Consider the following 23,971-nt stretch of genomic DNA (forward strand, 5'->3'; position numbering starts at 1 on the left):
TCTTGCGAACTGCGGTGGGTCCCGCAAGGTTTTTATGGTTTCTCATTATGAACCAAACCCAGTGTCCAGAAAGGGGTTGTACACTCCCTATTTCGGTTTATCTCTTTCACCGTTTGCCGTACCGATTGAGCCGATGGTTTTAATCGCGATATCACCCGCGACGGTAATAAAAGCAGATTCTCAATGATCTCCACACCCCGGGCGATCGATCGGTCGGCAAAATCGGGGCGGAACATTCAAAGCAACCCTCCGCGTGTGTGTGTGTGTGTGTTGTGTGCGTGGTTTAACGAGCCGATATTTGACCGGCGTGGAGTTGGTCGTAAAAATCGCTTGCGGTTCGATAAACTCATTAAGCCTGCACTGCGGCCGGGCGGCGTGGGTGAGCTTGTCGCTGACCTATACACTCACTTTTTAGTGTCTTTAATGTGGTCCCGCCGGCGGGGGGAGATGTCCGATGCGGTGTCCCATTTTATGGCCCAGCTGGATGGAATTATTGGTAAACAAAACACAACACTCCCCTAATCCAACCTGCGGTAGCATTTTTGGAAAGGTGGAAGAATTCAATCTGAGCTGTAAATCCTGTAAAACCCTCTCCGAGACGTTGGAAATGCCGTCATTTGAAGTATTTTAATGCGTCCTAAATATTTGTTTCCCACTTTTTTATTTTGACAGTCAACAGTCAAGACTGCTTTGCGAGGTTGACATTCTCCTCCGGTCATGCCTCATCGCGCGTTCCGGGCCTACGAATTGCAGAGTTTATTAAAAGATCCTCCACGAGCAGGCCCCGCCGATGATGCTCAAACGCACATTGCACGCTCTATTCAATTTGTAGGATTTATTATCCTACCCACTGCAGCAGTACGTCTGACGCTTTTGATGCCGTTGACACCTCTACCTTGAGTGCCCAAATATTACGGCATCCGTAAAAAAAAACCTGGAATACGGTTTTGTTTCTTGCCACCACCGTCTCGTGCCCCCGCTGGAAGTCCATTTATCTAATCGACTTGAATGACTTTCGATAATTGAAGCCATTAAAACGACTTGTACACACGGAGCAGGCATCTCCCTGCAGGAAGCGCGCGGGGCACAATTCTAGGTAGCAGCTCATCATCAATAGGACACGACAAGGTAAACACCTAATTTATGATTCTCTTCCCCTTCGGGGACTACCCGCTTGCCGGGAATTCCATTTACGTTCCGCTTCTTAATAGCTGCTCTTCAACGCTTGAGGGTGGCGGCGTGTTTAGGACGCACACGCTACGACCGATCGACCGGTGTGTCTGTCTGACTGTGGGTCTCTCGGTTTGTGTTGCCCAAAACGCTTCGCCTTGCTCGGCAGCAGTTTGAAGAGGCCAAATAATGGTACGGCACCCGAGCGACAAGCTGTGTGCTCTGTTTGGGTTTTGTTTTCCCAATAAATCTTTCACACCAGCTACGTACGGTACCACGCGTGCCACTACCACCCGCCGGTCGAGCATAATGGCATAGATATCCGTACGATCATAACACAATGTCAAAACAAGCGATGAGTTTGTTCTGGTTGTGTTCTGGCGCTGAATGGAGGTACAAATGAGCCTGCCGGAGGCTGTGCGCGGGATAGCCCGGTTGCACGGTTGCCGATGTTTGCCGATCTAGCACCGGACCACGGGTAAGATCTTCACAGCAAAGATCGAGCAGTTTGCACCGGGCTGCCAACCGCCTCGATAGGACAACGATTTATGACCCCGAGCACTCCGAGTGCCCCGAGTATCTTCATCTTCGATACCCGTTCGGCCCTTGGTTTGATTTGGGCTTTCTTGGCCCGGTGCAGCCGTCCTCGTTCGTTCGAGCAAAATCTGTTTTTATTGTTCTGCGGTGCCCGATAATGCCGTCCCGCGAATGCCGTTGTGTGTCTTATCGCATGTGAACCTTCCTTTAGCGCGCTCGCCGCATGGGTGCATCGGCTTTATCGCCCAGAACCCGGAATCGCGAGCACAGGGAACCCACCCAGTAGGAAGGAACGGTGAGGCAAATGGCAAGACGACTCCAAACTGCCCATCCGCAAGGATGATTTATGATCGGTCCATCGGTGAAGCTTGTGAGCCATTTTCGCGTGAGATAGTTTCGGTGTCTTCGCTGCAGAGTTTGAACGGTGCGAGATATGGATCGATTGGGGAGAGCCTGGCCAAGAAAACCTCCGCTTGCTTTGGAGGTGTAAAATTTATAAATTGCAGTTTCAGGCTTTTGTGAGCGCGCACGCCGGTTAGTCCGTCGATCGTTTCACGCATCACGGTGATGAGAAGGAAGGGAAGCAAAAGAGAAAAAAAAACTTATTATGTCTTCCAGAAAGGGGGCCCAGCGGGAGTTTTTGTCATGTTCATTTATTCAATAATAAATATTTGAGTAACTCCCTTTTGCTCGCCTGGGCTGTATGTTTGGGGATTCCGATTGGACCTGAGAAGCTGGACCAAGCGAAAGAGAACCACACTGTATCGAACCGAATCGATTTCACCGTTCGGCGGTTGTGGTCGAGAACTGCCAAGAGGCTCCTGGGAACCTGCAGTCACACCGAACGACCGACCAGCAGGAGTCATTTCATTCCCTGGGCACACGCTGGAGATGGCTTTTCCTTCATTCCCGGTGCGGTTTATCTGATTTCGATTTACCTTCCGACCCCGTTCGATGGCTTTCACGGCACGAAGCGTTATCCTTCGCAAGTGGACACTTACGCTCTCCTTCGCTCTGCGTCTCTCGTTTTTCCATACCATTTGTTTATCATCTGTTTCCGATAGCTCCGTTTTCTGCAGTACCCGCTCCGTAGGTTCCGGGCAATCAAACGGGCATCATTTGCCAAACGGAGTTCCCCGTTTTGGCGCGATACCTGCGGCGTGCCGCATCATAAATCAGCATCGAAATGAAGTGTAAATATTGCGCGATTAGTTAATTATTAATGATTTATTCAATTTTGCACCTCCCAGACGGGGAAGGTGGTGGCGTGTAGCTTTAAACTTTCCATCATCACCACAACCACCACCGGTCACATGTAGCACCAGGCACCAGGCACCAGGCGTGAAACTCGCCGTCATGCTGAGTCATCTGGGTCATCGCAATACGCTTTGTTGTTAAGGGGCAAACTTAACCGCGCTGGTTGTGATAAGCTTTACGCACAGTCCCGGCTGCCCCGGGACGACTCCACTTACTTTCTCCCGGTAAGGGCAAAAGGTGACACCTGCGGGTGCGATTGAAGACGCATCCAAGCCAAACGGTATCAATCAATACTTCGAAGAATGCAAAAGAAATTCCAGCCGTGCAGTTGCCAACTTGGTTCGTTTGCTTGAATGCATTCCTCATTGGAATGCAGAAGGCAGGTGAGATTATGGGCGGCGCACAGGAAGCTTCGAACTAGGAACATGATGTTGAACCCGACTCCCATAAACCGGCTCGGGAACCGTTTTGTGCAGGACAATTCAATCCAACAGGAAACGATAGCATGCATCGGGGAATGATTTATGGTTGCACTTGCTCGTACGAGGGATTAGTTTGGGGTTGAAGTGGTTTATTGCAGTTAAGCTGCCTTTTTTTGTTATTGCCTCGGGTTGCGGATCGTTCTATTATGCTTCATTTACATGTTTATGAGCAGTGTCGAGTACCGCGGAATGGTTGTTATGATTACGACTTTGAACTTCCTGATGTTTCTCGTGGTTGCTTTTTGCCATTTAAATCCCTGGTATCGTAGAAAAAAAAACAGGAAACAACAACTACACGAGTACTACACAACATATAAACGTATAAACTCACCGAGTGGTTGTTCGGTGCTTGATTTGCTGAAATCCATCTAGCTGGAATTAAATTTGATTGTAAATTTATCTTTTCTCTCGCCAACACCGCAATAGGGTGTGTTCGCCTGCGCGCAAATAAAAAGAGACGACGGTTGTGGAAATGTTTTTCCACTCTTCGCGCGCGTATCGGTGCAGAAAAGCGGTACGGTAAACAAGGCCCGAGATCCTAACGAAACCAAGCCCGCGAAACCACAACCCCTGTGCTTCCACTGTGTGCACTCTTGTAAACGCAAACATTTGTACCACCAAGCGCGGTGTGTTTTTCACGGCTCACGAGTACTCTCGCTTTACTTTGCGCGAGCGTAAACAACAGCCCACGATATAATATTGCACGCATGATGGAAATAATGGGCAAAGTGTAATCATAATGATAAAATTGAAATTTCACTCACCACAATAGGAACGGCAAACGAGCAAAAAGAAACAAACAAAAAAAACGAATCGCTATGCCACACTGCGAAAAAGGGTTACCACCGTTCCCGTTCTGTGTGCGGCGGGTGATGATAATGATATCCTGTGCCGTTTGAAAATTAAATAAAAATATCATCTCTTCACACCGGCACGTCAGAACGGAGGGAAAAAGGTTTGCTTTCGGTGGAGGCGCAAAATTGGATGATCTCGAAGAGAAAGGATAGAGCACCGCCAGAAGAAACCAGGGCACATCGAAGTGTGCTGGCACCCGGAAATGACAAAATATTCTCATTCATTTCAAGGGGACGCTGGCAGCTTTGCTGGAGCGTTTAGCCTAGAAAACGGGCGGCCCAACGGGTTTTTGGCGAGTGCTTCCATTTCCAATTTGTGCGTTGGATCCCCTCGATTGCGTTAAACCGCAAGGAGCCCGACCCGATTCCCCGAAGGATTCGCGCAAAACACGCAAGGGGTTGAAAGTTAACGCAGCCGCCACTTCGGAGCAAATGGGTAGCAGTGTATTGTGATGTTTGTTTATCTTCTTAATTTGATTTGCGTTTTTATTTGGCTTTGGATTTTGGGGTGTAGGTTTGGTGGTGGTTTTCCACCCCAAAACCACAAACAAGCGCTCGAGCGTGTGTGTTGGTGTGATGTTTGTGGGATTTGAATAAAGGTTGTACGATTTTAATTTCCACACCACAGTGGAATAATGGCAAACAGTGCAGTAACCCAGCAGTAAATGTAGCAATGTGTCGGTGTGTATTTTTCAACAAACCCATTCCAGCACAACACACCGACCGTCTTACCATCCACCGAATACATTTTCCTCGGTCAATGGCCAACCTCGAACGGTTGGAACCGTTACGCATGCTGAATCCTCAAATGCGCTTTTCCAAACGCTGCCCCAAACGGGCCGATAGAGGTTTGTTATTGTTTCTGGAGTATGGAAGGGAAATCCCAACCATAAGCGCCCACGTTGCTTCGGTCTATTGTTTTTTTCCCGCCCACCGGAACTGAACTCACGTCGCCCGGGGACAGGCAATGTAATGGAAAACCTGCATGGCGTGGAAAAATTAATCATATGGCTTACGAAGGATTATTTTTCCCGTACAGTACAGTGTTGTTTGTGGTTGTGCCGACATACCCACAGCGCTGTGTTTTTGGCGCATTCTCGCGTGCACGTGCATGTGTGGCTGTTGCCCTTCACAGTTCACGACACGGTTGTGTGTGTGTTGAGGTCGGCACCGTAGGATCGGCGGTTGGCGCCCGCATGCAAACACCAGACTACTCCGGCTGGTGAATCGGCTGGCATGAAAGGGTCCTGCGCGCGCGTTTTGCGCGGTGGTTTGCCGGTTTGTTTATTGTTAGGCCTGTTTTCTTCGTTCTGGCCAATCGAGAGACATCGATATCGACGCCGGCAGGTTTGAAAGTGGCTCGGTATCGGATACCGGATGCCGGCGACCGGTAAATACACGAGGCGAACTTACTACCGAAATTCGAACGTCTCGTTGTTTGGCAGGCGGAACCAACCAACTCCCTTTTGCTTTTGGAGGGTGGATGAGATTTTGTTGATTTTAGTCCACCCAAAACCCGCACCCCGCTACCCAGGAAAAGGGACGCGGTAACCGGCCATTCGGCCGGTTGTTTGTTCGCCGGCGCGCTAAAGCGCTTAGCCACGAGGTTTTCGCAGTCCACACCGATCCACCGATCAACCGATAGCGCGATCCGGAAAATCCGGAACCGGTACCTGTGTGCTGTGCGGTGCTGTGGCGCACCGTGAGGATTATTCTATTTTATTATAGTTAAGGTGATTAAGGTTAGGTTAGAGGGCGATGGGGTGGGCTGTGTTTTGTTTAGTTTCGGGAGAGCCGTATCGTCGGACAGCCGGGATGGAAAGCGCTGACCCCTCCGCAGGAAGGAAGTACTTGAGCGTCGCTGAGCGTTGCTAGTATTGTTGCTGTCCCACTTGTGCCGTAATGTGATTAGCTGCGTGTTTTAAGCTTCTAAAAAAAAGGTAAACTTTTCAGCAGCCCCCCCACGCAGCTAAGCACGGACCACAAAGCGGAAATACATAACGATCGATTTGTCGTTTGTGAGCTTTACAACGACGCTGCTGGGAGATATTTCCCTGGATTAAAATCGATCGTGTCAGGTTACCGTCTGTTGGCCGAGGATGCTTCCTGCACAATCGCTCTGTCCTGCTCCCGCGGTAGGACTTCCACTGTGCCCTTTCATGACCCTGCCCGATGTAAATAGGTTACTTCCGGGTTGGACAACGTGGTTCGATGGCGTGAAAACAGCTCTCCCTGCTTGAGCTTGCGTTGTAATTCCCGGGGACTTAGTGCACATTACACGGGGTCCTAGTGCCACCGGAAATGTGTGGAAGCGTTGTGATGCTAACACACGGCTTGCTTGTCTATTGCTACGCGGAATGTGGTGCCAAAGTGTGAAGTTTAAAGAGACGATCCGAAGGCACTATCAAACGCAGCACCCCGAAAGTGGGTCAAATTGTGGTAATGAGCGAACAGTTTTCCACCCAACTCACATCGGTATCCTGTCATTTATCGCACGCAGTTTCCAATTGATTGGCAAATTTGCAAGCGGATGGTTTCCCGTTCCCGTAGCCCGAGCCAAATGTCCGCTCATGTGCAAGCCGGCGCGATAAACTAGCAGACTTTATTATCTGGGCGCGCAATTTACTGTATTTATAATTTTGCCCCGATCGGGTTTATTGTTATGATGATGATTATGCTTTACGGCGTTAATGCTCCTATCTACACTCCGCCGAAGCTGCATCGTTAACGCATTCACGCACGCAGCGAAAGCGCAGCGCGGGAACCGTGATGGACTTAATCCACCACCATGGAAGCGACCTTTCGCACCTTATTTTTAGCGTAATTTTATGTGCGTAATTGTGCGGGCCTGTACAAAGTGTGTGAAGCGTTCTGGGTGCTTGTGAAGAGGGTTTAATCCTGCGGAGGGGAACGGGTTGCACAGGCTGATATTGACACCTCTTGTTTTGCACCCTTAGCACACCCTATCAGCACACAGCACCGAGGCTGAGCGATGCTTTAGCCCTTTTCAAGGTTACAATCAGCTAAGGTGTTGCTGGTTTACATTCTACGTCAGCAGTGGTGCGCCTTTGGCGCATAAAACTCTTTAATTGCAGAGATTTGCCGTGCTGGAAGGCTGGTAGGCGAGCAAACAATAGGGTCACGAGGAGTTCCTGACCCTCCTGCGCACGTGTCACCAAACAATACAGGCCGGCAAGAGCATTTCAATTGCTCACACAGCCCACACAATTGCACGCGAGAGTTTTTTTTGTGTGTTTCGCTAAGCGATAATTAACCTTTTTATTGTGCGAAGTGAATGAAATGATAATTAAAATATATATACACACACTTCGCGAGGCGACAGGTTGCCGTGGTGTAGGATTAACCTGCGCCGTCCGCTGCTCGGATGCTGCTCCAACTCCTTCCCACTTCCCATATTGTTCCCCAATGGCTTTTTTTTTTGTTGGTCAAACGGACACTTTATGCCTTATCGCGTCCGCCTTTCGCCACTGGACACGACGGAAACCACGACCGCTACGGCAGCGAAAGGTGCTAAATGGTAGCAAGTGTCGTGGTCGTGTGCCGACCATTTGTACCCAAGGACGCTTGTCCGGATGCCGCCGGAAGTGTTGTGGAGTGGGATGGAAAATCCCTTCCCATCGCCCTTCCTCCCATCGAAGCAAAAGCAGCAATGTTTAGGGAAGTTTGTACTGTTTCGGGGGTATGTAAATTATGTTTTCCAACCCGGAAAAAGGGTTGGCGAGAGAGATAAATGTTGATTGTTGGTATGGCGGTTGTTGTGCGTGTGCCCTACGCTCTTACTGGCTTACTGGCCCACTCAATTCTGGTGGAAAACCACTGGCCAGAGGGTGGCTGAAACACGGGGTCGGTGTCGGTAGGCCGCAGCTGGCAAAAATCCGACCGAAAAAGGGGTTTTGCGCCCTGGGGTTGATTATTTATGCCATTAATCGGTGGTGATGGTGATGGTGGATGTTTGTGGTTGATTCGGATCATCCCTGGCGTTGGGTTAAGCTGTAAAAGGTTTATTTGTGTGTAGTTGTTTTTTTTTGTTGTGGCGGTTGGTTTGTGTTGTGGTTTTTTTTTCACCCCCTGAGCTTCCATCGGTTGTTGCGTAAAGTCTTAATGAACGTGCAATTTTTAACACCAGATAACGAAGCGTAAATTCATTTCTACTGTGTTGATTAGAAATGAAATAAAACATTTCAATTTTTGCTGCTTTTTTGGACATTCCTGTCCCCCGGCAGCACCCTTTCTAACTGAGCGTAACCAATCGGCAAATGTCACTGCGCCTCGCGTTGTGTTTTGCTACTGTGCACAAGCAAGTGTCAGCCCCGGTTCGTTCCGGTCACGGCCGTCGCAAACGCAACAAGACAGGAATGCGTTTTCGAAGTATAATATAGCTGTACGGCTGTCGAAAATGTCAGCCCCGTCACGGGCACAGGAAATTGACATTTCCCGGGGGAGGAAATTGAGGAAGAGCTCGCTCGCCGGAAGAGCCACGCAGCCAAGAATCGTCAGAGCAACCGGCCTGGCAACAATGGCACCAATGGCAGAGGTTAGTGTAACACCTTCCACTGTTTAGGTGAAGGGGGGAGGGGGGGGGGAGAGGGTTGGTGGTTTGTGTGACGATATTAAATTAAGTCAAAATAGTCGAGCGGGACACAGCGCTTATTGTTATGGAGCGTCCCCTCCTCTGATATCCCTTTTTTGTTCCCAAAAAAGACAAACGGAGTGTAACCTTTGAGCTTCGGGTTTGTTTGTAAGTGACACCCATTGTTTTGTGTTTGTGTAGCATTAGTTTTTGATATGTAAATTTAGCCCTTCCTCCGTGGTTGGATGGCTAAGGATCCTTCTATAGGCGCCTTCCTTATGCCAAAACGATGGCGGGTGGTGTTAGGAATTAGTAAAAGATAAAGGCACCATTCTGGTGCTGTTGCTTTCCAGGGGGGGTTTTTTGGACCGGAGGTCGAAGATTAGTTGACTGGATAAGAGTGGGCAAACAGTGGCCAGCTTGGGGAAGGAGTGCGCCATCTCGGAACGACCCACTGTGCAAACAATTTAATGTATTAGTGCCGAACTGCGGGCACGGGGCTAGTGAAATGGTGAAAACTTTATCCATGCCTTTTCCTCGCCCGCACTAGAGCACAATCTCAGCGCACTCAGGTACGCTTCGGCTTAGAGGTTAGACGACAAGATAGACGACAAACTTTTCGACAACCATATCCGATCGTAATGTTTCCGGTGTGTGTGTGTGAGTGTGTGTCGTAGTGGCCGTCCCTTTGTCTGGGTAAGATAAAACGGGGAATCAATTTGTGTAACACATTCCCATTCGGATTATACCTTTGTGCATTCTAATTAATCTGGACGGCAGGCCCAGGCTGCTGCTGCTGCTGCATCCAAAAGATTCGACCTTGCGATCTTGCCGCGGAACGGATTCGGGGGACACTCGTGGAAATTTATCGCCCGTACGTGAAGCACGTGACAATGCCTCTTCCGGGATGTATTTTTTCGTCGTCCGACAGTGCGCACTATCTTACAGATGTTTGGCATCTATCTTCAGCGACCGTTGTTTTCTGGCGAACCAGCACCAGCACGGACACATTCCGTTGGATGCAATCCGCACCGCACCGTACACACGTTTTGGAGGAATTTAAAGAATTCGCCTCCAAACATGTGCCATGCTTGTCCCGGTTTGTCGTTTGATCTATTCGCATGATTTAATCGCGTGCGTGGTAAGCGGGAACCGTTGTAGGACGGGACGGGCGGTGCATTCTCCTCCGCGAGGAAGTCATACGCGGTGAATTCAATCTTGTTGAAAATATGCCGACCGCACAGGCAAAGAAAACGGTAAGGAACTCCTCCAATCGAGGTGCACAATCGGAAATGTGAACCAAAATAAAGAAAGACTCGACAAAAAATCCCGAGCGCTTTCGGGGGGGGGGGAGTGAGTGAGTGTCACATACCAACTTTAAACCGGGACTTGGAAAACCACACATGTGCTGTGGGGTGGGTTGAGGGGGGGGGGGCTGGAAATTTATTGAGCGGAAGAAATTGATTTACAATAATTCTTGCGCTTTGGTGGACTTTATTTATTGGCCCTCAGCGCGCACTGGCGGTGGCGATGGAAGGAGTTTTGCTTTCGTTTTCCCTTGCTACTACACACGTGGTGGTAAAAAAAGAAACACGAGTACGAATAGATCGTTGCGGACGGTTTGCGAGTTTTTAAAGATCGATAATGTTTTGGCCCCGGGCAACGGTGTTTTACTGTCGGAATCGTGGTGATGGCTATAAATAATACAGCACAGCACGGGATTGGAAGCGACAAACTTAATGAGTTGGCGGGTAAAATCGAACATGAATTAAAGAAAAATGCGCTCATGCTCCGCTTGCTTTTTCTGCACAGTGTGGCCATGTGAGACAGAACATGGAGGAGCGTTTGTGTCGGGTATGGGAAATCGTAAATCAGACATGCTGAACTGAAAATCCGCACCGTGCGCTTCACTTTCCACCAAGCGGGAGCACAACAAACCAAACACACATCGCCCCCCGAATTGGTACATTACAGCTCTTGTAAACATCGCTAATTTATCCCTATCCCGATAAGCTTCGGTTTCGGGAAACGTGCTCCAACCTCCACGAGGTCGGTTTCGGTCCACCTCGTGGTTCCTCGCCAAAGCCAAGGCGCCAAGAGTCGTAACATCTTGGCACGAATGCACGGGCGCGCGGGTCAGTCTGTGTGTTATTTGTTGTGAAATTATTTCAATTTAATTTCCGCGAAACATGCATCCAGCAGGATCGGTCTCGGCGATCCATTAGCAGCTTGTGGAATGATCAGTTCGCGTGAAGCGCTCCGAGTCGACAGAGCTTCACACCCGTGTCGTACAAAGGGGCGAGGGGAAGGTGGTAGCATCCCCCGGGCGATGTGCACCCGAAAGGGCCATCTCACTGACCTCTTCCCAGTGGTTTGGTGGAGTCGCCTGGACGACGAACGGCACCATCGCCATCACCAAAGGACTACCGGCAGAATACGTGGCGATGGCGGCGGCGTTGGCTCGTAGCGCGCAGCATTCGAAATGAAAAGAAAACGGACGGTGGTACGTTCATGGTCATGGTCTCTCTAATCTGAAACCGAGATCCTTCCGTTTTTGTTTTCTGCTCTCTCCCTCCAACGTGTACCGTACCGTACGCTTTATTTATGCACCAGTTCCCCTCCCCCCTTTTGAATGCTAGAAGATGCTCCAGCGGCAATAGTTGCTACTGCCAGCTACCTTCCAACGCGCTCTCGAGGAAGATTGTCAGATGGGTACGCTCCGACGGAGTGACGGCCAGGTACGTCACGAAACGGCGGCGCTTTGCCACAGCTCGACGTTCGTGTGGCGTTGATGATGATGATGATGATGATGAAGATGAAAATGCACGAGACATGAATTCATGTTTTGCGTTCGTTTCACTTCACATCTTCCATCTTGTGGGACCGTGTGGTACTACCGATGCACACCGTTGCGGTGCGATCGTTTGGAGAGTGCGCCGTAGAAACCCTGTCCACCCAAGTACAAAGCAAACAACACGAAATCTTTCAAGAGGAAGCGCAGCAATTCCTCGCGACACAAACACACACACACCGGGTCTGGTGTCGTTGTTGCTGCGTCCGATTGTGATTCCGTTGCGCCAAACGGGCACATCTTCTTCTCTCGCTTGGGGGTTTGCTGTGATGAGGCAGGTTTCACCGGGAAGTTAGACTGTTATCCGAACGGGTGGGGGTAAAACAGAACAAGAAGAGACAAGGGCATGCGAATTCGTCGTGCATAATGTGCGATGCATTTCTTTTTGTGTTTGTCGCCCCGTTTTACCGGGAAACGATGGCGTTGGAATTTGGAGTATGTGACGCCTCAACACGTCTCTGGATCCGCGGATCCGTGTGGTGCGTGTGTGTGTGCGTGTGTGTGTGCGCGAGTGTCACTCGAAAAGGCAAGAAAGGTACGGGGGGAAATTCTCGAGGAGCAATGTACAACCTAATCCAATCTACACATCCTACGGCCAGCGAAACATGCACGAAAGATACACACACAAACGAGCGGGGGAAGAACCTCGGAAAGACTGATTGCGACACAAATTCTGACGAGTGACGATTGGAACGATTGAATCATGCCCGATTGCGACAAGCGAAGAATGCGGGAAGCGCATAGCGCATACAACAAACCCTCAAGGAGAAGGACACTACACCCTACAGAAGGAATACTGAAGAACACCAAAAAAAAACCTCTACTACTACCGCGGAATACTCTATCTGGCTCAGACGACGACGACGACGACGACGATGAAGACAACGGCTTCAATTTTCGACAGCAGCAACGAACTAGAGAACAGCAGAAACATACACAGGGAACGGGTTTTTACTTTTGCTAAAACGGAAATCGCATTTATTTGTCACACTACTTCTTCTGGCCGCGAGTCTCCAATCCAATCCCAATCCCTGTGCGGCCGACGTGGGGGACGCGGGCGAACAACACCACGCAGCGCTGAGGGAAGCTAGAGAAGACCAGATACAATCCACGGAGGGACTTACGAATCTACATAACCAACGCTTATACAGTAAGACAGGGTGGCGAAAATAAGTTAAATAAATAAGCTTAACTATACCGATCGATCGCGGGCGAAACTGGGGCGAAACTATAGGGCTAACATAATACTAGACAGCTACAGATACAGGTGCAACTGGGAAGTTGTCCTTTCTTGGTAACAAATACTGATATACAATTGGATGGCGCTTATCTCTGTACAGGTACATACAACTACAGGCTAGACAGGGACTTAGACGGTACGAGCAAACTAAGTTACTTCACTAGGCGGCACAGGGTCGCATCTCACTATTCCCGGTGATATGGTGTTTCGAGTGAGTTCACCATTTGCCGAACAGCGGGCGAGCGATCAGTCGAAAGATCATATCAGCGTGCATGCAGTATACCCATTCACCACTATCGTCTACTCCACGGGCTGTACGGGGAGAACTTGGAGTAGTCCGAGCCGGTCCCACCGTGGCTAAGATACTTCGGGCCGGCCGATGGCACCGGGCCCTGCAAGCTACCGCCCCCGTACGGGCTGAAGATACCGCTCGAGCCGAAGCTGGACGAGAACGCGGACGAACCGACGCCGTACGGGCTGCTGCTGCTCAGATTGACAAAGTCGTCGAGCGTGCCGTGGTACGACCGGTTCGGTGTGTTCTGATGGAAGCTGAACAGTGGCAGCGGTGGCGTCTTCGACTGCGCATTGCTGCCGAACAGGGCGCCAACGCCGGCCGCCACGAGCGAGGGCGAACTTAAGCTGGGTGCCGCGGAACTACTACTGCCAGCACCGCTGGACTGTGTGGTTAGGTTGTGGTTAATGGTTTTCAGATCATTGTTATTGTTGTTATGGTTGGTGTTATGGGCGGTGGTGGTGTTCACCTCGGCCGTGGACGCGGGGACGTTGCCGGCAGTGGCCGATGTCGTAGTCGTCACCGAAGGAGACGCGATCGAGGACGACGCCACTACGGTCGGACCACCCTGGACGTCCCCGGCCTGGCCCGAGTTGGACACCATCGACGTGGAGGAGGTTAGTGAGGAGTTACCGCTCGAGCTGTTAAGCGTGCTCAGGGAGCTGTTAGGTGAGCCGGCACTTCTGCCCGAGGTATTGTGTCCCCCGGAAGTGGTGCCGGTGGTGGAGTTGGAGATGGAGGTAGCATTGGTGGCGGTGCGGTACAGGTGCACCTGCACCAGATGCATCACGTCCGGCTCGGACTGGAGCGCGTGCAGCTGGGTGCTGGTGCTGGCAAGCAGCGCGTGAACGTCCCCGAAGAGACTGTCCAGCAATTTACCTGTGGTAAAGAGGACGATCGCCTTCAGGCAGGAGTACTCGGCCGAGTCGACGTGGAGCGCCTTCAGCTTTTCCACCTGCTCCTGGAATATCCGGATGTGGTCCATGAAGGCGACCACCCGGTCGGCGGCCATCGGCGATGCGTGCAGGCCGGCCGCCGCCAGCAGCGGGGCGACGTGCAGCGGCATCGAGCACTGGGACGCGTTCAGCACGAACAGCTCGGACCAGACGAGCCGCAGCAGGGCCACCTGGTCGGTGACCTGGAGATCCGGAAAGAAGGGTATGTTGCGGGCCCACTCGACCGCGGAGAACAGTAGCCGGGCGGCCAGCTCGCAGATGTTGTCGATGCCCATGATGTTGTTCGTCTGCATGCACTGGCCGTACCGGGAGGTGGGGTACGGTTCCGCCCGCAGCAGCAGCGAAATGTAGGAACTAAGGTACGAGTGACCGTTGAACCCGGTCACGGTGTCACCGTTTGGTATCGAGTACTGGCCGTACGGTATGCCCGGCGGTTGGGACGGTGGAACTCGACCTCGCTGGACGGCTGTCGGAGGAGAAAGAAAGAGAAGAAAGAAACGTTAGTTTGCTTCGTAAAGCGCCCTCTGTCGGGTTGGATAACACCAGAACCTCACACCAACAGCAGTTCTAGCCGTGTGTCTTTGGGGTTGCAGTAGTGGATGTGCAATTGTAATTCAATTTCGTTTTCTTTAAAGCATCCAAGAATTTAAATATTCATCAGGCATGTAACCCCCTCCCCTCCTCACTATCGGGTGTGAGGCCTTTCTTGCTCCGTTTCAGCTCCGTTATTTCTGTCAGGGCCACTTAAACGGCAAGCCAAGAGTGGAGTCGTACAACACTCACCAACACACAGCGGTACTGTTGGTGTACTGTTTTGAAAATCGGCCTACTTGAAACCCTTCACGACAAGGGGACACGACAGCTCAGAAAAGGAGCAACGAGGAGTTGTGAGGGGAGAAACTCAAAGTACTCGATGATTATGATGTCGTGTTCGTGTTCGTGTGTGTGTGAGCAGCACCCGACGCCGTTAATCCGCTTTCCATCCATATCGCACTTGAAACCCTTCATCATCACACCCCTCCACCAACCTGCCGGCTACAATTAACTCCCCGCACACACGCACACACACACACACACCACCGATGACAACGGGCCAAGTTCGACCAGGCACGCACACACGGGTGCGGACGCGAGCTCGTTGAGCAAACAATGAAGTTTCGAAAAAATGAGCATTAATTATTTATGATTATTACTGTCATTGAGTGCTGCTACCCCGCCCCACCCGTCTGTTTCGTCGTCGTCGTCCTCGTCGTCTTAGGTGCTTGTTTTGATGTCCGGACGACTGTCCGGTGGGGGGAGGGGAAAGAAATGTGAAGGAAAATGGGCAGAGCAAAAAAAAAAATGGAGAGCGAAAACGACCCATCAATCGCGCAGTTGTTGCGATGGGCATTGGTTTGTTGAGTTTTCCTCTCGCCTTTACATCCTCAAAGAGGTTCCCGCTACCTTTGCTTGCTTGCTTCCTGTCCGGTCCACCTTGGGGCCTATCAAATGGACTTTGATTAGAAGCACCAATACGGAACTGCTGGCTACAGTGAGCTGATTGTCTTTTAAAGTAAAACCTTCCCAGGCGCACGATGGACCATCCCGATCGAGCACATTTCGTTGCACGGCTTATCAGGGGCCGTTTTGATAAGGCCCCTCAGCTAGATTGGAATGTGTTTTTGTGTTTGTAATTCGTGTAAGTGTAAACAGTCCATGTAGGTTTGATTTTGCGAAACGGATCTCGAAAGCATAGCACCGACATGATTTATTTACCCTTCCAAAGTCCTGCTGGGTGGGGTAAGATATGCTCCTTATTACGAAACGCCGCCTCCGTTTGGAGATTGAACAGGTCCTGCGGGGCTCAAATATTAACCGGCCGCGATAAGCGTTATGGTAATTGAATCGAATGCATTGGTGAGCGTTAAAGTGCAGTCGGCAGCCGTGTGTGTGTGTAAGTGGGCAGCAGCATCGTGCCCACACAGTGTAACCCCTGCCCGTAAACGATCGTACCGTCGGGCGAATCTTGAGCGCCTCAAGCCCTGGTGAGTCCCTGCCCGGGTCGGCATAAATCAGATAATTAAGCTAGGGCTAGTGCACACACAAAAAAACCCTCCCCGTTGGGAGCGTAGTGATGGTTGTGGATGGTGGTAGTTTGCTCCATCATTACCGCCGACGGCCGACGTAAACCAATAACAAAATGCACAACCACAAGAGATGCGCAAGCGAACAACGATAGTGGGGGCATTATCTCCGTTTTTTTTTGTTTCCGTTTTTTCTGTATGCCTCCCCAACGGGTGTTTGTGGAGGGCAGGCGAAAAGCGGCACCACACACCAGGCACCTGGTACTGCGAGCTTTCACCGTGCACCGGACAAACCGTTCCGGTTTTGCAAAAGATGCAAAGGTGTGCAAAAGACAAGGGTTATTATTGTTTCTGCTGCATGTTAACACACTCGCGAGCATCGATTATTAATGCTATTTAAAATGAAATAAAATAGCCAATAAATCTTAGCGCGCGGACGCGCACGCGAAAGGTGCAGAACAGGGTGCAGGAGGCAGGAACCGGTGTTTTCCTTCCCATCCCCAGATCTGCGATCGCGATGGTTGAGGTCTTCCAGTACGGCACACTGGGGGATGGGCTTTTGTTTTTTTTCCCTCTTTTTTTTCGTTTGGAGCTTATGCGGTGCGAGAAACGGCAAAATGAAGCGATTGGGGCTGCTGCATAGGCGCATCAGACGCTGTTGTTACAACGGACGAGCAAAGGCACAACTACAATTGCCTCTAACCGTGCTAATCGTTTAATGGCATTTTCTCCCACGAAGCAGGAAGACGTCGGTGCGGAAGAAAGAGCTTTGGAAAATTAAATTAACAAGATCTATGGCTTGATTTGTAGCCCGCTGGTTTGGTTTGGCAGGCCGAGTTCACTCGCTTTGATAAGCGTCTGCTAGGCGATCGTTTTTGTAATGTTTCCTATTTAAACGTTAAAGTTTTTTTTTTTTTAAATACTTTTTGCAAGCCCATGAGCCTTTCAGTGGGCCTGTTTCCGCCCGGCAGAGTGTCGGCGCTCGCTGTCACCATTTTGCCGGCGTTCCAGGGCTCGGAAAACTATTGCGGGGTACTTCCTATCCGTACTATCTTTTCCCCAGCATCGTATGCGCTTTTTTACAGCTTCAGTTCAGCTGAAAGGCACCTAGCGAACGGAACTTCCTGTTCCATTTGTGCAGTGAAGAGAGAGAGAGAGGAGGAAAAAATCATTTCAACTAACGGAACCGGATGCACAGGGAACCGGCAGTATGATGTCCATGTTGCGTTGACTTTTTTATATTAAAAAGAATTCACTGAATTTGTGTGCTTGGCGTGTATTTTTTAGCTTTTCACTTGCCATATAATATGGTGTGAATGCAAAGGGAGCTTTTTTTGCCACCCATTTCCCGATAGTTATCGATGGAACAGGTCTGAACGCTGAAGCTGGAGCGCCACTTTTCCGGTCCGGTGAAATGGGTATGGTTTGTCATGTAAAAAAAAAAAAAACTGTCGATCGATTGCATTGGTTGGTGTTGGTTGTTGGTATGGAAGCTACTCCTAAAAAAATGGGAAAATCCAGCGCGGGGTCGTTGTCAATTGAAAATACATAAATTTCTTCTACCGCTGGCAGGGAAGCAATCGTGATTCGGGAGCGGAAAACAGAAATGATTTAGATAAAAGGGTCAAAGCATTTAATATAAATTGTCACCGGTTGGTGACCCTTGCCCCTTTTTTACCGCTTCAGCATCGCGATCGTGGGCTTTTTCCTGATGGAAAATTTATGACAAACTAGCGAATGCAACAGGTAGCGAGTGTTTTACCGAGAATTGGTACAGTAGTGAGACGGGCTCAAACATGGAGGAACGTTTTACGATGTAATCGCAGCGGTGTAAAGGCGAATGCAAGTAATTAATTGTTCACTCGCTACTGGAAGCTGTCGTGGAAGCTCACGATTTGTTCCATCTCTTCCCAAAATGCGATCAATCTTTGAACACGATGAGGTTAAATTTGTTAATTTTTTGTTCAATGTTTTTTTTGCACAGATTTCGTTATTTTTGAGAACAGAAAATAATATTATTTCATGTTTAAAATCTAAAAAAATCCTTGGACTGGTTCCTTAGTGATCAATTACCGATGAAATTACTCACACAATGTTGCAAATCATGTCACGTACTGGTGATCCAATTCCGGAACCGTTGAAGCGTGCAGCTCGTTGTGAAGCAAAAAAAAAGAAAAAAGAGCTCCCTTACCCAATTGAATTTCCCTAATCGACCCCAAATGGACCCAATTTGCACCTTCCCCCATCGCACTGCACTGCACGGAATCAATTTGGACGCGTTCTTGAACAACGTAACACGCCCGGGGCCGGGGCTTCACGTCGGCAGCTTTTTACACTCCCGACGATCCGTCACTCCAATGCACTGCACTGATGGATTATGCGAAATTTTCCAATTTACCCTAACTGCGCCGAAGGTGTCGAACGGTGGTGGTAACGTAATGACTCCTGGCTGTCGAATGGGAAACTTTCTGACCACAAAACCGCACCGCAGCCATCAGTACAGTGCGCGCGCCTTGTTTTGCCAATCATGCTTATGGAATCGATTTTATTTGTGCTCTGTGTGTACGGAACCGGGCGGACGTCGTTCACTTCTGGGCTGGCACTCGTCAGCGTGGTGCGTCACACCCGCACGTAACGAGCCTTCGCCACTTGAAGGAAGGAAAGGCGAACGAGAGAAATGTATCCGGACATTCTTTTGCTCTGGTTTCACGCCGGCTACGTGATTTCAATCAATTCTTCACGGTCGTTTACGAATACTGAAGGAATGAAATGCAGAGCGGTGCATTACTTGCAAGCAGCAGAAAATTCGTAATCCGTTTGTCAGCGGAACAGCAACCAGTCAGCCAGCCAGCCAGCGAGTCACCGCGTCATGTCCCTCCGGTAAGATGGTAGATAAGAAAAGGTTCATTACCGCCTAAAAATAACCACGATTTATTCAAAGGGCGGATGGGGGCAGTTACTGCGACGGATGAACCTTTTGGTTGCGGTTTTTCAACGCCAACGTTTTTTTTTTAAGACAATTTCCCAAAAGTGGAGTTTGATGACCCTTGGTACTTTTGGGCCGTAAGAAGGGTGGTTTTGCCTTTAGATAGCACTAAAGCGACGAACCGGCAATTGTCGTCGTTTAAAAGGACATTAGCCGGTTCCAGATTTTCCATTTTTGTTTTCTTCCTGGAAAACCAGACGCACCTGCCTGTTGGCGAGTACAAACCTTTCCCCCGTAAGGAAAAAAAAGGAAGCAAGTAACACCATCCATTCTTGAGCCAAAACTGCCGTGGACGAGAGTAAGTGCTCTCTCGCTCCATTTTTACCACCCCTGGTCGTATCGCGCTGGATAATTTATGGACAGCATCTTGTGTCTTTGTGTTTCCCCATTGTTTTTCCCCTGTCGTCCTGGTGAAAATGGGTACCGAAAATCTGACTCCCAGTTTCAGAAAGTAACTCTCACTCAGACGCATCGTATCGCTGGCCCCGCGCTTGGGCTGCAGGGAAAGCAAGATAAGCGGTTTTAATGTTGCACGATTGTTTGCGTTGCAGTAGCAGTGGAAAGCACATTAAATTTTATAGGTTTGTAGATACGGAATGTAGAATGTAGTGTACAAATGATGCTGTCGGTAGAGCGCATCATGTGCGCCAAAAATGTCGGTGTCTTTCTTTTGCTACAACGTGGCCAACGCCTCGTGCCGTCAGATGATTGCTTGTTGTCTGTTTGTATTGAAGTACTCCATTACCTCCGCAACTCTTTAATGGATGTAGGAATTTATCACCGACAGATGGGAGTGAAGTGGAAGCAACGGCGAGGTAAAGGCGGAGAAAGAGCAATAAGCATAATTTGATATGATTTCTCCCTTTCTCTCTGTCTCTGTCTCTCCCTTCTGTCGAACCATTCTCATTATACGTTAACGACGAGAAAATCAAATAAACTCATCAGGCTCGTGCTGACATCGAATAAAACTTGCATCGAAACAATAACGGCATACAGACCAAAAAAAAACAAGCCTCCCCAACTCATTCAATTGTCTCATAACACCAGGCCTGGTCCCGTTCGTTTGCATCGCAAAACATAATGCACAGCAATAGCACCCCCCTTTGCGCAGCATCACCACATCGTCCCGTTTAATGCCATTGCTCGGCGGCACGATCGCTGCGGACATATTATTGCGATCGCGATTGGATTGTATTCTCGCGATCTGTCGTTGGACCGTGGTTGTCGATCCACACACACATACACCCGCTCGCACAAGCTTCCTTGGTGAGTGCCGAGTCTGGCCTAATTTATATGTTTCAATTCAAGGACCCGCGAATTCGCTAAAACCCCCGGCGTGCAATGAATTATTTATATCTTTTCACACAGCATAAACTTAAACTTCGCTTTTCTCCGCGCGCGCGCGTATGTGTGTGTGTGTGTGTCGTCTGTCTTGGTCTGTGCCGTTTGCTCATATGCACTGCACTGTGCAAACGTTCGCTCCGTGCCTTCCCCCCCCCACGGGCTCCGTGCTTTTGAATCTGCCGAAAAAATCCCGCGACCGCAATGGCGGAGAAAGGACGCATCGAGTCCGCAGCTGCTTGTGCATACGCCCGCCCTGGGTGAATGGATGGTTGCGGGACGGCTGGCGATGGTTGGGCTTTATTTTTTCCGGAAAACGCTCCATCCAAAAGAGGCAGCGACCGGAGGCAGGCGTTGAGTGAAGGCAAAAATATTATAATTTATTTTTAATCTGATACATAATAATGTTAATCTTTATAAACTTCCAAGCGCGTTACTCGATACTCGCTTCGCTTTGATTTCGCGCGTACGAATCCTTGCCGCTCTCTCTCTGTCTCTCTGTCCTCGTCCCCGGTGCGTGTGCCTTATGTGTGTGTGTGTGCCTTATGTGTGTGCAAACTAAAATGGGGGGGGAGTTTTTCGCGTGTGCGCTGTTCGGGTTTATCGGTTTTCTGTTTCCCCAAGCTGGCGGGTGTGCTTGACCATCTTCCTCCCATCGCAGCAATGGTGCCGTCCGCTACAGTGAGATCGATGCTTTATGTTGTGTGTCCCGCGTAGTTTTTTTTTCAAACTCTCCACATTCTCTCTCTCTCTCTCTCTCTCTCTCTCTCTCTCTCTACTACACTCAATGGTGAGGCAGTTGTTTGTGCCCGGTCTGGTGATTGTTGGTACATGCGCGCCAGACGCACATTGTTGTCTGACTTTCGGAGCGATTGGGATTTGTAATAGCTCATGGTTGGGGCCTCACGTTTGTAGTAGTTACTCCGCCCTGCTACATCTTCGTCCCCCTCCCCTCTTCGCTTTTCCAAGCTATATGTGAAATCGAACGAAAGGCACCCCTCGATGACCCTGCACAGTTGCAGTTGCAATCAGTGCATTGCTGGTGGGATGTGTTTTTTTTATCTCTCTGAATAGAACTCGCCCGTAACGGCTAGTGGCTTGTATCTTCCCCGTTTTCCCAGCCCTGTTAGGTTGGGATTCTATTTATCGATGCAGGTTAGGAAGTTACACTCTAACCTCTCCCCTCACAGGGTGTACTGACACAAACCGCGCTGGTTGCGCCGCTGTGCAGAAACAGTGCCAGATAAGCGTTGCTGACCTGTAACCGGGCTCTAACGGCCATTAAACTGCCACCATAAAGCACACTCACCCTATCGATTACGGTTGATTGTGTGAGCAGTTTTTTGCCCCGTCTCCGGGGCCAATAAAATGATTGCAAAATGTCTCGATAGCTCGATTAGCGTGCGTTGAAAAAGTTGGATGCAAGATTTAAACCTTCATAGTTAAAAGGAATGACCCGTTTTTTCCCCGAACCGTAGCCTCCGTTTGCAGCGCGGTCAAACAGTGTCATTATCGGAAGGCGGCCGTTTTTTGTTGTTATCTTCCTTTCTTTGGCAGTGGAATGCATTCAATCTCGCCCGCCCAAATCGGGGCTGGTACATCTTCACCGAGCGAAAGAGAGAGAGAGAGAGAACAGGCGGGCCAGATTCAGGGCAAACGGATAACGCTCCGGCACGATCGAAACCAACCAACTGCTGATGGGACGCAGGGCGTACATGGGGGGAGCATGCAATGCAGTTTCGCGCGATCCGGCATATCACGAAGCTTTGGTGCATCATAAAAGTTGAGGAATTTTCTCACGGTCCTCCCGTGTGTGTGTGTGTGTCCGTGCAAAAGCAGCGTACTCGCGGCACGAGAGTGATGGAAGCCCTGCCGCGCGGCTGTGATGGTGCTGCTGATGATGATGCTGATGCTGATGATAGTCATCACCCCTTGGGTTGGGCCGGCACGGCATCCTTCACGGGCCATCAAACCGTTATGCCCGTTGTGGGGTGGTGGTGTACGCCCGTTAAGTGAAAGCACTCCGAGCATAGAGACCGATTTTTGCGCAACACAAAGGTACAAACAATGCTACGCGTCGGCTTGCGGAAGAGATAGAGTGCGGTTCTAGAGTTACACTTACAATTGCAGGAACTTGTAACTGGAGTGAGATCTGATTTCTGGCATGTCTTGTGCGTGTAGAGCGCATCTTACAGTTGCAGCGTTGTGTGAGTGTGTGCCGAGGGAAAGGACGAGACCAGAGGATTGCTTTAATAATGTTCGCGTATCATTAATCACGCGATGTAATTGAATCAATTAGTACAGGAAACATACAGACACATACACATACTCTGGGAGGAAAGGATCTAGTGAAGCTCTTTTTTTTTCTTAGCCCGGGCAACGGTAAGGCAGACGTACCCGGGGGACGTGGGAAAAGTCGGGTTTGAGGTGATTTATTGAGTGATTAATGATGCCAAAGCTGTCAGGTAGTGGAGTTAAAGGGCAAACGTCACCACGGTGACTTCCGATCGGGTTCTTCCTCCCGGGCCGGCAGCTGGGCTGCAACTCATCACACTTTTATCCTTTAATTTAAGATGTAACAGTCTCTGTAGAATCCAATAACGTTCAACCATCCGCCAATAAAGGTCGTCGTCCAACTTCAATCCCACGAAAACCTCGCATCCCGGAGTATTAGATTACCGCCAATTTTGCAAAACTTCTTGGCAAACTGTTTATTGAGCCTGGAACGCGCTCCCTTATGCCACACTCACTCGTAAATATTGTCCAATTCGTGGAACCAAATTTCGTCTGCACACACACACACAAACGCACACACTCTCAAACCAGGTAATTCCGTCCGTGCCACATTCCGTGTCCATACGCATCCACAACCGAATGCTTCCATCACCCACAGCATCACCACCGTTGCACGTCGGAAGGATTTTTTTGTGTATGCGCTGCACGTTTTTGCGTTTTGCGCGCGATCGGCTCGCGTAACATATGCGCGCGGGCTTGTGGAACGGAGTCCGGTGCAATCTACGCGTCCGGGCCATTCCCGCATTTTGGTCCACCATTTCTCGGGAGGGATTGTTATTGTTGTTCTCTTCTTAGGAGCAGGGAATGGCGGGCGCAAAGCCAAAAAAAAAAACAGCAAAGAAACAGAAGAACCGTGCCGAACCGGAATCGATTCAGTGGAAGCGGCAGACCGCGAGGAACGACGCATCAACTCGGCTGCATGCAGCATCCAGCAGTGTCGACGGCACGGGAAGGACACAGCCGAGAGCAGGGCACGGCACACAGCAGTTGCTTAAAATTGAATTTACACCATATGGCAAACTTCTGCCCCGGTCGGTGGTTTGGGTGGGCCCGCGG

The 23,971-nt window shown here is 49.9% G+C and overlaps 1 protein-coding gene across 2 annotated transcripts in view; it reads right to left on the reverse strand.

Annotated features, from left to right (window-relative positions):
* The window catches only part of LOC121589151 (nuclear receptor subfamily 2 group F member 1-B), a 101,889-nt gene that overhangs the window by 46,573 nt on the left and 31,345 nt on the right, over nucleotides 1–23,971 (reverse strand). For both annotated transcript variants that reach the window (XM_041907830.1, XM_041907829.1), the window contains exon 3: nucleotides 14,154–14,696. In XM_041907830.1, coding sequence (XP_041763764.1) covers nucleotides 14,154–14,696 — 543 coding nt within the window. The remainder of the gene's footprint in view (nucleotides 1–14,153; nucleotides 14,697–23,971) is intronic.

The sequence above is a fragment of the Anopheles merus genome, chromosome 2R, assembly GCF_017562075.2.
Source record: "Anopheles merus strain MAF chromosome 2R, AmerM5.1, whole genome shotgun sequence".
In the NCBI taxonomy this organism is placed as follows: Eukaryota; Metazoa; Arthropoda; class Insecta; order Diptera; family Culicidae; genus Anopheles; species Anopheles merus.